Genomic DNA, 14,072 nt, shown 5'->3' with positions numbered 1-14,072 from the left:
AGAAAATCCTGAAAGACAAATAAGCACTCCAGATGACCTTATATTTTAAAAGCCCTGCAAAACCTTCTCAGTAGCTTAAGCCATGGGGCCACTTTAAAAGCAGAGATGGAATCTCCTCATTCAGGGGCAAAAGTTCAAACTCTTAGCTCTAATGAAGACACTGGAAAGGGCTGCTGGTGTGCAGAGCCCACACAGATCACAGCTTTGGCCCCAGACCTGTTAATACACATGTGTCAGACTCCTTTAGCAGCAAACTGGTTTTTGCAGCTCAGGGTGAGGTTCATGACCACTCCCCTCCTGCAGCATCACCTTTCTCACTCCTTAATTTGTTCTTTTCAACTGCCCCTGCTCCTACAGTCCTTCCCAATTCATTTTTATTACAAAGGAAACAGATGCACAACTAAAGCTAGTAATTGTGAATTCTGCATAGAGTCTTAGGCCCGTTACAGCATTAATTCACTTAATCCTTATAGCACCCCTCTCAGGTACGTGTTTCCGTATCCTCATTCTGTAGATGAGAAACTAAGGCATAGAGGGTAAATAGTGGGACCAATCACACAGCCGGAAGGAGTAGAGTTGGGATTTAAATTCAGTGGCCCAGTGGTTTAGCGCCACCTTCAGCCCAGGGTGTGATCCTGGAGACCCGGGATTGCGTCCCATGTCAGGCTCCCTGCATGGAGCCTGCTTCTTCCTCTGCCTGTGTTTCTGCCTCTCTCTCCCTCTGTGTTTCTCGCAAATAAATAAAATCTTTGAAAAAAAATAAAATAAATTCAGGTAGTCTAGCCAAATGCAATTCTGCTTTTCATACCGAAAAGCTACTTTGTTCTTCTAATATTCCTAGTTCTTACTAAAGATTGTAAGGTAGAATGTAAACGTATTGTTGCTATTAATTATAGTGGACTCTGAACCCAGGCCAATAAGAAATCACAGAGTTGCTAGCAACTAAAACAGTGGTTGGCCAGTTCACATGCTGGCCTCAAATTCAGAAAGATCCTTCAGAACCAGACTCTTCCTTTACTAGGACAATTAACACTTTTTTTCAAAAGACTTAGCCGCATGTCATTAGAAGTCAGGAGATCTGGATTTGAGTTCCAGCCTGTCACTTATTAGCTGAGTAATCTATTTACAGGAAAAAAATTTATAATCTAGTGGATTTTAGGTTTAAAAAAATACAGGAAATACAGAAATATTAAGAATATTTATCAAATTAGAGGAAGGCTGTGGGTCAAATGATGTATATATATAAAAGCACTTTACAAAATGGTAAAATATAAAAGTCATTTCATTTTATTATTAAGGTACAATCCACTCTTAATTAGGATAGGTTTCAGAAACAGGGAAAAACATCTATGCCCTCTCCATCCAAATCAGTCTTAATGCCAGAAGCAGATGAGGTACCTGGGATAAATACCATGAGAAGATGATTTGAAGAACTATGAGAAGTTTAAAGGAAAGCAGTTCTGTTTCTGGGAATAAGTACTGCACAATCTAGTATCACAAAGTTGTTGATGTAGGGACACCTGGGTGGCTCATCGGTTGAGTGTCTGCCTTTGGCTCAGGGTGTGATCCCAGGATCCAGGATCTAGTCCCACACTGGGCTCCCTGAGAGGAGCCTGCTTCTCTGCTTCTCCCTTAGCCTATGTCTCTCTCTTCTTCTCATGAATAAATAAAATCTTAAAAAACAAAACTCAAAGTTGTTGATGTATCTCAGGGCAGCTTAAGAGATATGGAAATGTGGGACACCTGAGTGGCTCAGTGGTTGAGCATCTGCCTTGGGCTAAGGGCATGACCTGGTCCTGGGATCAAGTCCCACAGCGGGCTCCCTACAGGGAGCCTGCTTCTGCTTCTGCCTCTGCCTATGTCTCTGCCTCTCTCTGTGTGTCTCTCGTGAATAAATAAAATCTTAAAAAAAAAAAAAAAAAGACATAAGGAAATGGAATAGTTGGTGCAAAATAACTACAGTAAGGGAAACTTATAAATAAATCTGAAGTCTTGTAATACCCAACCGAGAGACTTCTTAGATAACCCAAGGGATCACATAAAAAGCTTAGTTATGGATATGATGAGAAGCTGGGCCTGGGCCCCCTGTGTGCATATATGCACCTGTACTGAAAGGTAGACGGCAACAACAGAAGCATTCCAAGAGATCAACCATAAAATGTGCTTCTACATAGCTAAAAGTGTGTGTGTGTGTGTGTGTACACACTTTATATATCCCTTCTCTATAAAACTTGTTGGTCAATGAGTCCATGTTAATCATTTAATTCAGTTAATGGTTAACTAAAAGTATCTCACTGTACAGACCAGATACATTGCTGAAATCATTTTTTTGGCAAATAAACATTTTCTTATTTCCTAAGAGCAACCCGGAATCACTGTCATTTGACATTTTCCAGTTATCCTGATTACAACACAAAGAAGACAAAACAGGGAGGTGCTGGAAGGGAAAGAAAGGTCTTCATCCCCAACTCGACAAGAGCAGGTTCACAATCCACCATGTACATGTATCTCAACAAAGAAATAAGGAACAATTCTTATATTTCTGGAAAGACCCAAGTAAGTATTCTTGAGACCATATGCTACATTAATTTCACCATTTCCCCCAATTCAGTAAGGACAAATTTCTCTGCGGTGAATCATCTGAATTAACAAGTTATTTCCTTGAACAGCCTGGCACTCTCCTAAGTACAATCAGGTACTCATAAGTACATCAATCAGGTACTTTGCATACATATCTTCATTTGATCTCCACAACAGTATTACAATCTCTGCTTTACAGATGAGGAAATAATGAGGGATGCTGAGGAACAAGTCCCAAGGACTTTTCTACTTAACAGCAGAGCTGGGATTTGAACCCAGGTTGACCTGCTTGTAAAGTTCTCTCCCTTAATCCTCAATTAATTTTAATAAATTATCTTCAATCCTTATATATCAACCTGAACTTTAAAATCCTTAGTTTCTAAGTTTTCTCAAGAGTCTTCAGAGAGCTACTACATATAAGAAACACAGTGTAAACACAATGGTTATGATTATATACTATTATAGATACTATGAAATGTGTATGCAACCCCAAACTTCAAATATAATGGCAAAAAATAATTCTGAAAATCAGTATATAAAGTCCAATCTTTTAGGCATGAAGGGTCTTACATTGATATTTTCTAACTGCAGTAGATGTACTGTATAATATGACTTCACATCTTCTGACAAGAACTTCACACTGAATCCTGTTTCTTTAAACAGCATCTCTGGATCATCTTTTGTTGGCCAGTACTGTGCACATTTAACCTAAATTTAAGAATATATATATACATATATATTAGTTCATAGACATTATGAAACCCTAAAAAGCTGGGAAAAGAAGTCACACACACACGCGTTATAAATCTATGAACAATTACACTATATTTGATGCTTAATGTATTTTTTTGCTTAATGTATTTTAATAAGATTGACATTTATAAAAGCAGGTTTATAAAATGTTCCTATTATTTATACTAAAAAAGCCATAAACTGGAAGATCCCTGGGTGGCTCAGCGGTTTGGCACCTGCCTTCAGCCCAGGGCGTGATCCTGGAGTCCCGGGATCCAGTCCCACATCAGGTTCCGTGCACGGAGCCTGCTTCTCCCTCTGCCTGTGTCTCTGCCGATCTCTCTCTCTCTCTCATGACTAAATAAATAAAAATCTTTAAAAAATAAAATTAAAAAAATAGAAAAACCATAAACAGATATGACCATAAAAGTAAATTTGTCATTTCTGAAGCATGATAACCTGTACCTCAACATCATACTGGTATTCACTTTATATTTCTAAAACTGTCTAACTCTTGTAAGAATCTTTTCTTCAAACAGTACTGAAAAGGCTTTATTTTACAAGTATTTTCTACAAATACTATGAATCTGCTACCAAATATTCCTTATCCAGAAACATTTTATATTCACTTACTAAAATTAAGTCAGGGAAGTGAATAAAGCCCCCTTTGGGGCACCTGGGTGGCTCAGTCAGTTAAGCATCTGACTTCAGCTCAGGTCAGATCTCAGGGTCCTGGGATCGAGACCAGAAACAGGCTCCCCAATCAGCCTGCTTGTCTCTTTATCTTTTTCCCTCTGCCCTTCTCAAATAAATAAATAAATAAATAAATAAATAAATAAATAAATAAATAAATAAATAAATAAATAAATAAATAAAATCTTAAAAAAAAAGAGGAGGAAGAAGAAAAGCCCTCTTTAACTAGATTTGGTGCATTTTGGCAGAACTGATATGGAATTTCTATTTGTGACAATAAAAGCATCTTCCCAAAAGCCAAATTATGAGGCCAGTGAACTATGTCAAGGTAAGATAAAGAGCCACTTCATTAGGGAAAAAAACACCACAAAAATATCCTTATAAAATATGGTCATTTCTTCTTTTCCAAATCACAAACAGCAACAATATCTCCAACAAATAATTACTATGAGCTGATATTTCCAAACATGCTAAAAGACATTTTAAATATGATACAAGAAGTGAAAGAGCATAAATGAGAATGAGAACTCAGAAAGGAGGTGATATGAGACAGAAAAAAAATTAGGAATCCAAGAATACGTCATTCAGAAATGAAGACTAAACTGAGAGGAAAAGAGACATGAATAATGCAGCAGATAATGTCTCAGGAAAAAAAGAGGAAAAGAAACATTTTTAATAAAAAAAAAGAAAAGTAGAGAGACAGACAGAACTTAAAAGAAATAAGCAAAGAAAATCTAACACGTATAATAGGGACCCAAAGAGGAACACCAAAGCAAACAACCAGTAACCACTAACAAGTATAATCAATACATTTTTTCTTTAAAAAGTCACAACTGAAAGCATACTACACACCTGGAAAAACTGACCCAGAATAACCAACACTAAGATATATTTTGGTAAAATTAGTGGAATTTGAAGAAAAAAAAAAGCCTTTGGGTAACCTAAATAAAAAGAACATAGGACTTATAAAGGAAATAAAATCAGATGTCCAATGGACTTTGTCAGTAATCTGTAATGCCAGAAGGAAATGGAGTAATGTATTTAAGTTGCTCAAAGAAAAGCAAATGTGAGCCAAGATTTTATATCCTGCCAAAATGATTTTTAAGCATTAAGAGAGGAGATTAAACTTTCATCGACAGGTAGGAAATCAGGAACTATAAAGACCCATGAGTCCTTCCTTAGGATCCACTACAGAATGAGCTATACAGAACAACTGGAGAGACATCAACAAGACTAGCAAGGAAAATTAAATATATGCTTACATGTAGAACTAAGATTTTTAAAAGGATATAAAAGAGACTATATAGTATTTTATATACTCTGACAATGCAGGTAAAATACAACATAAAAACAGAAAGAGATGAGAAAAACAAAACTTTAAACTTTTTCAGTAATTGTTTTGGTGAGGAGTTCATACTCTTATTATGAGTATTATTTGTGTGTAATATGGGACAAAGTAAATGAGTCATTATAAGATATTCTTTATCCGTAGCATCTTTGAGAAGCAGGATTCATGATATGGAAAAAGGAGGCAAAAGATAGAAGGTAGAAAGGGTTAAGCAGTCCTAAATTTGAATCGGAAGTATCAGTATGAGCCCTTGAAATATGTTAAGTAACACACCATTTTTTCTTTCGCTCTATTCACCAAAAAGCTCTAAAAACCATGATCAACCCAGCAGCAGTAAACATCCCTATTTTTATTGTCATTTTGAAATACCCATTGTAATGGGTTCTTATGCCCATTGTAAGAACACTAAGGCTCCTTAGAGAAATGTCTGATTCTATGAAGAGATTAAGATGAGCCTGCAACAATTAGTCATTTCAGAGAGTAAGAAAATTATTAAAGACTCTTTGGTTTTGTCTCTTAGGTTTCTGACTCAGAGCCCAACTTGAAGAGATTCCTGCTAGGCAACAGAGGAGTAACTGAACTACTAAGATGGATAATAACTGCACTGGAGTGCAGTGCATCAAATATGTTTAAACCTATGGGTTCAGGGCACTTGGGTGGCTCAGTAGGTTAAGCATCTGCCTTTGGCTCAGGTCATGACCCAAGAGTCCAGGGATCGAGCCCCACATCAGGCTCCCCGCTCAGTGGGGAGCCTGCTTCTCCCTCTCCTGCTTTCCCTGCTTGTGTGCTCTGTCAAATCAATCAATTCTTAAAAAAAATAAATAATAAATATCTATGAGTTCATAATAATTCATCTCCCTCTTCCCCTGCCTCACGCCCCCCCCCCCAAAAATCTAATTGGTCACCTGTTGAGGACACTATAGAATCAACTTATTTTGAAAATTGCTTTTTCTATATAAAAGTGGCCAACTAACTAGAAGGGAAGTATCTTTTCTTTTTTTTTTTTTAAGATTTATTTGAGAGAGAAAGAGAGAGAGTGTGTGCATACACCCTCATGGGGTGGGGAAGGACAGAAGGGAGAGGGAGAGAGAAACAGACTGAGCGTGGAGCTCAACGTGGGGCTAGATCTCACGACCCTGAGATCACAGTGCATGAGCCCAAACAAGAGTCAGATGCTTAACCAACTGTGCCTCCAGGTGCTCAAAGCTTCTTTCTATAGAAGTATTCCAACAAAAATTTAAGAAGGAATGATAAAATTGGAATACCACTATTTTGTAACCCTTAACTAATTGAGGAACTAAGACCAGCAAGGGCTGCTAACACCATAAAAAGAAAGATAATCAGACATTATGGGCCTCTTCATAAACAAAGCAATATCACCCATGTAGTAGCTTTCTGAAAATAATTAAATCTGAATCTTATTAAGCATATAGAGCCAACCCACCATAAATATGATTTCTAATTTCCAGTGGCAGTCTTATCATATTAATATAGTAATTATACTCCAGAAAGAGAAATGAATCTTCTAAATCATCTAGTTTGCAATACTGCTCAAACTGTTCAAATATCATCACTTAATTTTTAAGTCCTATTGGAAGCCATAAAAAAGCCACTGTAAATAACTATGCTAACACTGCTAGACATCCTGGTATGTGGGTGCCACTTCAGATTAGAAACAGAGTAGAATAACTTGCACCACCATCGAAAGCCACCAACTGTGAATTTAGAAAAAGTAAGAATCAGGAATCTGAAGAAGATCTTAGGCTGACAATACTTTACAATTTGCTTTACTGACAGTAAAAGAATCTAAAGCTACAAAAGTTAAGACTTAACTAATTAGCACTGAGTTTAAATTGTACTTCAGGTTTCAATAAACTCATACATTTCCATACTTACTGTCTTATGACTAAGAGCCAATAAAACTTCATATAGGTTAACAAAAACCAGTCACTTTAATCTTTTACAAACTTTTTGAGATTTTGATAGTAATAAATTATAAAAATTCTAATAAAGCCTAAGGATTCCAAAGATCTATGTCACTATTGGTCAATATTTATTTCATTATATTTACATCTTGGAAGGGTAGTGGTATACAACTAATATTTAAATAGTTAAGGCAAGAAGGAAAATGATATACTACTACTTTTAGGAAAAAATGAGTATCCCAAAAGAAATATGAAAACATTTACAAGTGAAAGATACAGGCAGTACACTAAGTTGTAAATATTAAGTGTTACTCACCGATTCCTTCTCCACAACTCGGTTTAGCATGACAACTGCTTTGGTTTTTTGCTGCCAAACCATGAGCCAGAAATGGCAACCTGTATTAGGAAGTGGACCCTGTAAGAACAGAGAAGAAAAAGTAGATAAGACAAAGGAGATTCAACAAAGCTCAAGGAAAATTCCTTCAAGTATGCTCTAGTTTAGGAACAATGTATCAAATCCTAGTAAGTAAATCATGACTTTAAATGCACTTGAGGGCAGCCAGGGTGGCTCAGCCGTTTAGCGCTGCCTTCGGCCTAGGGCGTGATCCTGGAGACCATGGATCTAGTCTCATGTTGGGCTCCCTGCTTGGAGCCTGCTTCTCCCTCTGCCTGTGTCTCTGCCTCTGTGTGTGTGTTTCTCATGAATAAATCAATAAAATCTTTAAAAATAATAATAATAATAAATCCACTTGAGTGAGATGCCTGGGTGCCTTCAGCTCAGGGCGTGATCCCAGGAGTTCCAGGACTGAGTCCCACATCAGGCTCCGTGCATGGAGCCTGCTTCTCCCTCTGTATCTCTGCCTCTCTCTTCTCTGTCTCTCTCATGAATAAATAAAATTAAAAAAAAACAAACCTCACTTGAGTTTAAAAAAATAGGTCTGTACTAGTTGCTTATAAGTGATCAAAACTGACTTTTTTTTTTTTTTTTAAGATTTTACTTATTTATTCATGAGAAAGAAAGAGAGGCACAGACACAGGCAGAGGGAGAAGCAGACTCTCTATAGAGAGCTTGATACTGGACTTGATCCCAGGACCCCAGGATCATGACCTGAGCCAAAGGCAGATGCTCAACCAGTGAGCCACCCAGGCACCCCCAAAACTAATTTTTATTAACTTAGGGAGAAAATGAATTTTTCAGACTCTCAGATGACTTTCAGTTGAGGGCTGGGAAGCCAAGCTTCAGTGGAATCAATGTCAAAGCAAGATCCTGCTCAAAGAGTCAGCCTGGGACAGTGTTCCTGATGCTGTCACTACTATCACCTTCCTTTGCTGGCATCACCATACTAAGGTGGCCATAGTAATCACGTATATAACCTATAAACAAACCAGCCTCAAAATTGTGGGCAGAAATATCTGACTGGTTATGTTGTAGTTGCAAAGGAGGTATGCAAAGGAAATTTCTGTATCTTTCAGCTTCCACAGCAAGAAGAGAGGTCCTATGTGCCATGGATCATGGAAGTCATACAAAAGAGGAAATTTGTGCCATCACTGGCCAACCAGCCACCCAAAGTTAACTCGAAAAAGATTTCCAGAAAAAGCAGAAATTTCAAAGTGTCTGAACCACTATGAAGCTGTTAATCTACAAACACCACAGCATTGTGTGACCTCAATAGCAGACTTAAATGGGGCAATGGTTCATATTACAATACTGCCATGGTGGGGAAAGAAATCAAATCCAATTACCTTCACATTTTGCTTAATGGTGGCACAGGGCAGAAGAAAGGGCAAATAAAAGATGAAAAGGCCATGGTCAAATTATAACTAATTTTAAAGGTGCAAATGAATGAGGCTCTATTGTAGCTAACATAAGTCAGCAGGCATTCTCCTCACAGGACAGAGCAAGGGGCAGCTTTGGGGGCTGCAGGCCAGGTATCCCACAACTTCAGCTTTCAATGTCAAACACGGTGATTCACATGGTTTGAGGCTGAAAGCATCTTTTGGACAGTTGTAGTCCCTGGTGTGTAGCAGATGCTCCGTTAATATTATTTGAATAACAGAAAGTTATAAAAAAGCTAGAAATCTACTCAGAATCCTGAGAAATGACAACCAAATGTTTGAAGATACTGTTCTCCTCACTCTATATATCTATTACATGATCTATTTTAAAACAAAACAAAGTGTAAATGTAAAACAGGGCAATGAGAAAATCCCCAGTAAAATGAATGCTTTTTCTTTCATCTAAAAACAAATGGATCTAACGATTCACCAGAGAAGTCACTTCTTAGTGTGTATATATACTGGAAACACAAACACAAAACACATTCTATCAGTGGTTCTGGGTGGGGGTGGGGTCTCTCTCAACTCTTCCACCTACAAGCAATACTATCAATTTTTTTTCTACGAAATGGAGATTTATACCAAGGACTGATACATTTTTTTTTAATTCAGAGGAAAAATATGACAAAAATAAGTAACAAAAGACAATCAGAACAGCTAAGGTTATAATAAACATTCAGCATCTCTAGTTTTCTCTAGTAGAATGTTCTTGGCCTTCAAAGAGCTTGCTAAGAGGCAAGAAGTCCTTGTCCTACTAACTGAAACATATTAAGTGCTACAAGTCCTACTAACTAAAACATATGAAGTGCCACAAGAGTAAAGGGTAAGCCATCAGATCTTCATGCTATAGTGGAGCCTTAAAAATGAGGACGGCACTGATATAGGGAAGCATCATGGAAGGACAAGGATCAAGTCAGGGTCCATTCCAAGCTGGCTTGGTTTAAAAAAAAAAAAAAAGAAGAAGAAGAAGAAAGAAGGAAAAAGAGAGTAAGATGTAGAAAATGCAGAATTTGTGAGTAAATGAGTCATCTGCGTAAAAATATCCAGTGAGGACCTGGAAAATATAGGGAAAGAATAAAAGGCTGAAAACAGCCTTCTGGGTCCCCCAGTTCTAAATACATGCGGCTCTATCAGGACACACAGAGCAGCCCAACAGGGACAGGACGCTTAAACACAATTAATAAGCATTTTCTGTTATGATGGGATTTACAATATTTTATAAGAGGATTATTATTACTACTATTACTACTACTACTACAAAGTAGTAACAAATGCCACAACCAATAATCTATGGAGGGCTTACCACAGTACCAGGCACTATAAGAATTTCACTCAACACTGTTTCACAGATAATATAGGTATACATCTATAATAGAGACATAGATATGTATATATAGACTTGGGGAGTTAAGTAGCTTGCCCAAGATCACACAGCAGTTTTATAGTAGCAGAGCTGAATGATTAGGGCATGACCAGTGGAGCCAATGGGGCTTCAAATTCTGGCTTCAACTCACTTAAATGGATTTGGTAAAGTCATTTAATGTTCCTGGTCTCTTTAGATAATTCCTCATGCATAAAACCAGGGTGACGACAACGTTTACAAGAGAGTTATTCTGAGCCTTAAATTATACAAAACATATAAAGTATAGAATGTTACAAAATTGCTGTTATTAATTTTATTTCCCACTACAATGTGAAGTTCATAACAACAGCGTTTATTTAATGTCTAATTTTTTAAAAATTTTAAGGGAAGGAGGGGCAGCTGGAGAGGGAGAGAGAATCTCTAGCAGATTCCATGTCTAGTATGGAGTCTGACTTGGAGCTTGATCTCACAACCCTGAGATCATGACCTGAGCTGAAATCAAGATTTGAATACTTAACTGACTGAGCTACCCAGATGCTCCACTGTTTTATTTAAACAATGCCTACCAGACAGTAGGTAGTCAATAAATCTTCGTCAGATGAATGAACATCCAATAAAGTAGTTGGACTGGAATTTGGGCATAGATACTGTGAATCCAACATCTATATTTCCTTAAGATAAAAGGGTTGAACATACGGTGCCAGAGAGCTGAAGTCTCAAGTGCAGAATGAAAAAGGGGGAAAAAATTCCTAAATCAGAATCCTGAAAATCACCTACAAAATTTGGGACTACAATGAGAAAGAAGAACTAATAAACAAGACTGGGAAAAAAGGAGAGAAAAAGAAGGAGAAAGAAGTATGGTAAGTGACTTAGAGTAATTATTCTTTTCTATTCTTGAACATTATAGTTTTTTCAGGTACAAAGTAAATTGAAATTCTATAAATGAGTTTATTAAAAACGTCATGAATGTTTGTAAGAAAACCTCCAAATATTACAAAAAAGGCAGAAAATGGCAAACTAAAGTCTACTTATTCCTAATTCTTAAAATAACCAATATTAATGGTATATGTAGAATTTATTTAGCCAGTCCCTCACAGATTATTTCTATACTATTATTTCTGGCCTTGTACTATTAAAATTAAGTTGCAATTAACACTCTCATATATCATTATATCTGTACATATTTAACCACTAAGTTTTATAAATTTTTAAATCTTCACTATTTTGACTGGTAAAAAGCTGTAATTGATCACTGGTTTAAATTTATATTCCTAGGGACTAGAAAAATTGAGTATCTTTTCATAGGTACACTAGCTACTTTTATTTTTTGCAGATTTTATTTATTTATTCATGAGAGACACAGAGAGAGAGGCAAAGACATAGGCAGAGGGAGAAGCAGGCTCCCTGTGGGGAGTCCGATGTAGAACTCCATCCCAGGACCCTGAGATCATGCCCTGAGCCGAAGGCAGACGCTCAACCACTGGCCACCCAAGTGCCCCACAACTTTTATTTTGAATTTAAAAATCATTCACCAGGGGATATAAAAGCACTGTTCACTAAGTCTCTGATTTGATAAAGGGTAGCTGGTGTGGACAAACCAAAATAATTTCTATTATCAAAAAACAAAAGAACAGTAGTGCTCAACTATGTGTGTAGCCAGTGTACCATGCAAGCAGAATTTCACAAGGAACCATCACACTTGATGGTCTCCCAGACAGTATTCTGGGCACCTGGTCTTACTATCCTCGTTCTGAACAAATGCCAGACACCACCATCAAAGGGATGTTCATACTCTCTGAAAATATATGCCAGAGAAGGGCTTTCAAAGAGCCTCTGATTATGATGCAGATTATGTGAAGAGAACTTAACAAAGCATTAACAATTGCCTTGTATCAACATAAAGCAAGAAGATAATTTGCCTTAAAAGAACTAGCCTATGCCATTCATTAAAAAATTTTCCTTTTTGGGGATCCCTGGGTGGCGCAGCGGTTTGGTGCCTGCCTTTGGCCCAGGGCGTGATCCTGGAGACCGGGGATCGAGTCCCATGTCGGGCTCCCGGTGCATGGAGCCTGCTTCTCCCTCTGCCTGTGTCTCTGCCTCTCTCTCTCTCTCTGTATGACTATCATTAAAAAAAAAAAAAAATTAAAAAAAAATTTTCCTTTTAAAAAATAACTTTAATTTCATGTTCACATACAAACCTGCAAAACCATACAAAACATCAAAATGTCTACATTTTACCATGTAACAACAGAAAAAACTGAAATAGCATTTCATTTCCAAAGAAGTAAAGACATACTTTAACTATGTTTCAAAGCAGACCAACCATAATAATCGCACTGTCAAGGCATTTGCTTCACATCACATCACTTGCCTGTGTTAAGATGTAACTCCTCTGCGCCTCTTCTATGTCAACTAAACTGGCATTAATATAATCATTTTCAGCATTTTGCAGTTTAACACGACTGTGATCATCTGAAACAGAGAATGATAAACCATAATTGTCATTTAAAACTTCCCATTTCTTTTTTACTTTAATATTAATGTTCTAGGTATTTATAGAATGATAGAACAAAACAAAGAAAAATAAATTAGCACCATTAGAGAGTTGAGTCAAATCCTAAATTATTCCTTTTTTTTTGAAGTAAGTATAAAAATTAAATCTTTTTGTTTGTTACTGTGGTATTAGAAATGCTTTTTGTTTGTAATACGATAGCTACTATAACTTGAAAAATTGACCAAAGAGTAAAACATAGTAAAAGGAATAAAGCACCTATCTTCCTAAAAGTAAAAAGATCATTTAGTCTTGGTGCCTAAGAACTGATAAGTCTATCTACAAAAAAAACTGGCCTCAAATAGATGAGACTAGATTCCCATGGTAACTACAGTTCATTTTCTTCATTCCTCAACCGATCTGCATTCAGCTATATTTAAGTAATTCTGAGTACTTAACTATATTTAAATTAAGATTTAAAAATATTTAAATGCAGATGGGATATTGTAATTCTTTTTTTTTTTTTTTTTTTTTAACTAGGCTCCATGCCTAACATGGGGCTTGAACTCACAAACTCAAGATTAAGAGTTGTATGCTCTACTGATTCAAACAGCCATGCCCTGGAATATTCTAATTCTTTATAAGACAACTAAAGATGCTTCTATTACTTAGATTGTATTATAACACAATAGACAAATATATCTATTTTAGATATATTTCTACCTTTTAATTTTTTAAAAAGATTTTATTTATTTATTTAAGACAGTGGAGGCTGGGGTTGGGGCAGAGGGAGAGGGAGAGAGAAGCAGACTCCTTACTGAGCAGAGAGCCCAATATGGGGCTTGATCCTGGGACCTCTGGGATCATAACCTGAGCCAAAGGCAGAGAGCAGACACTTAATGACTGAGCCATCGAGGTACTCCATAGTTCTACCTTTTAAAAGTAAAAATGTCACCATCTGCAACAAAATGGATGACCTGGAGGGTATTATACCAATTAAAATAAATCAGGTTAAGAAAAAAAAAAAAAAAAAGACCATATGACTTCACTTATACATGGAATCTAAAAAAAGAAAACAAACAAGAAACTGAAACAAACTCATAA

General features: G+C 36.7%; 1 protein-coding gene across 4 annotated transcripts in view; it reads right to left on the bottom strand.

Annotated features, from left to right (window-relative positions):
• The window catches only part of PTPN2 (protein tyrosine phosphatase non-receptor type 2), a 93,465-nt gene that overhangs the window by 25,600 nt on the left and 53,793 nt on the right, over positions 1-14,072 (bottom strand). For all 4 annotated transcript variants that reach the window (XM_077899877.1, XM_077899876.1, XM_077899878.1 and 1 more), the window contains 3 exons: positions 12,849-12,949; positions 7,595-7,693; positions 3,151-3,288 (listed from right to left, as the gene is read on the bottom strand). In XM_077899877.1, the coding sequence (XP_077756003.1) occupies positions 3,151-3,288; positions 7,595-7,693; positions 12,849-12,949 (338 nt within the window). The remainder of the gene's footprint in view (positions 1-3,150; positions 3,289-7,594; positions 7,694-12,848; positions 12,950-14,072) is intronic.

The sequence above is a fragment of the Canis aureus genome, chromosome 6 (genome assembly GCF_053574225.1).
Source record: "Canis aureus isolate CA01 chromosome 6, VMU_Caureus_v.1.0, whole genome shotgun sequence".
NCBI lineage: Eukaryota > Metazoa > Chordata > Mammalia > Carnivora > Canidae > Canis > Canis aureus.
The sequence above is the reverse complement of the archived record's forward strand: the minus strand, read 5'-3'. Positions and strand labels throughout refer to the sequence as shown.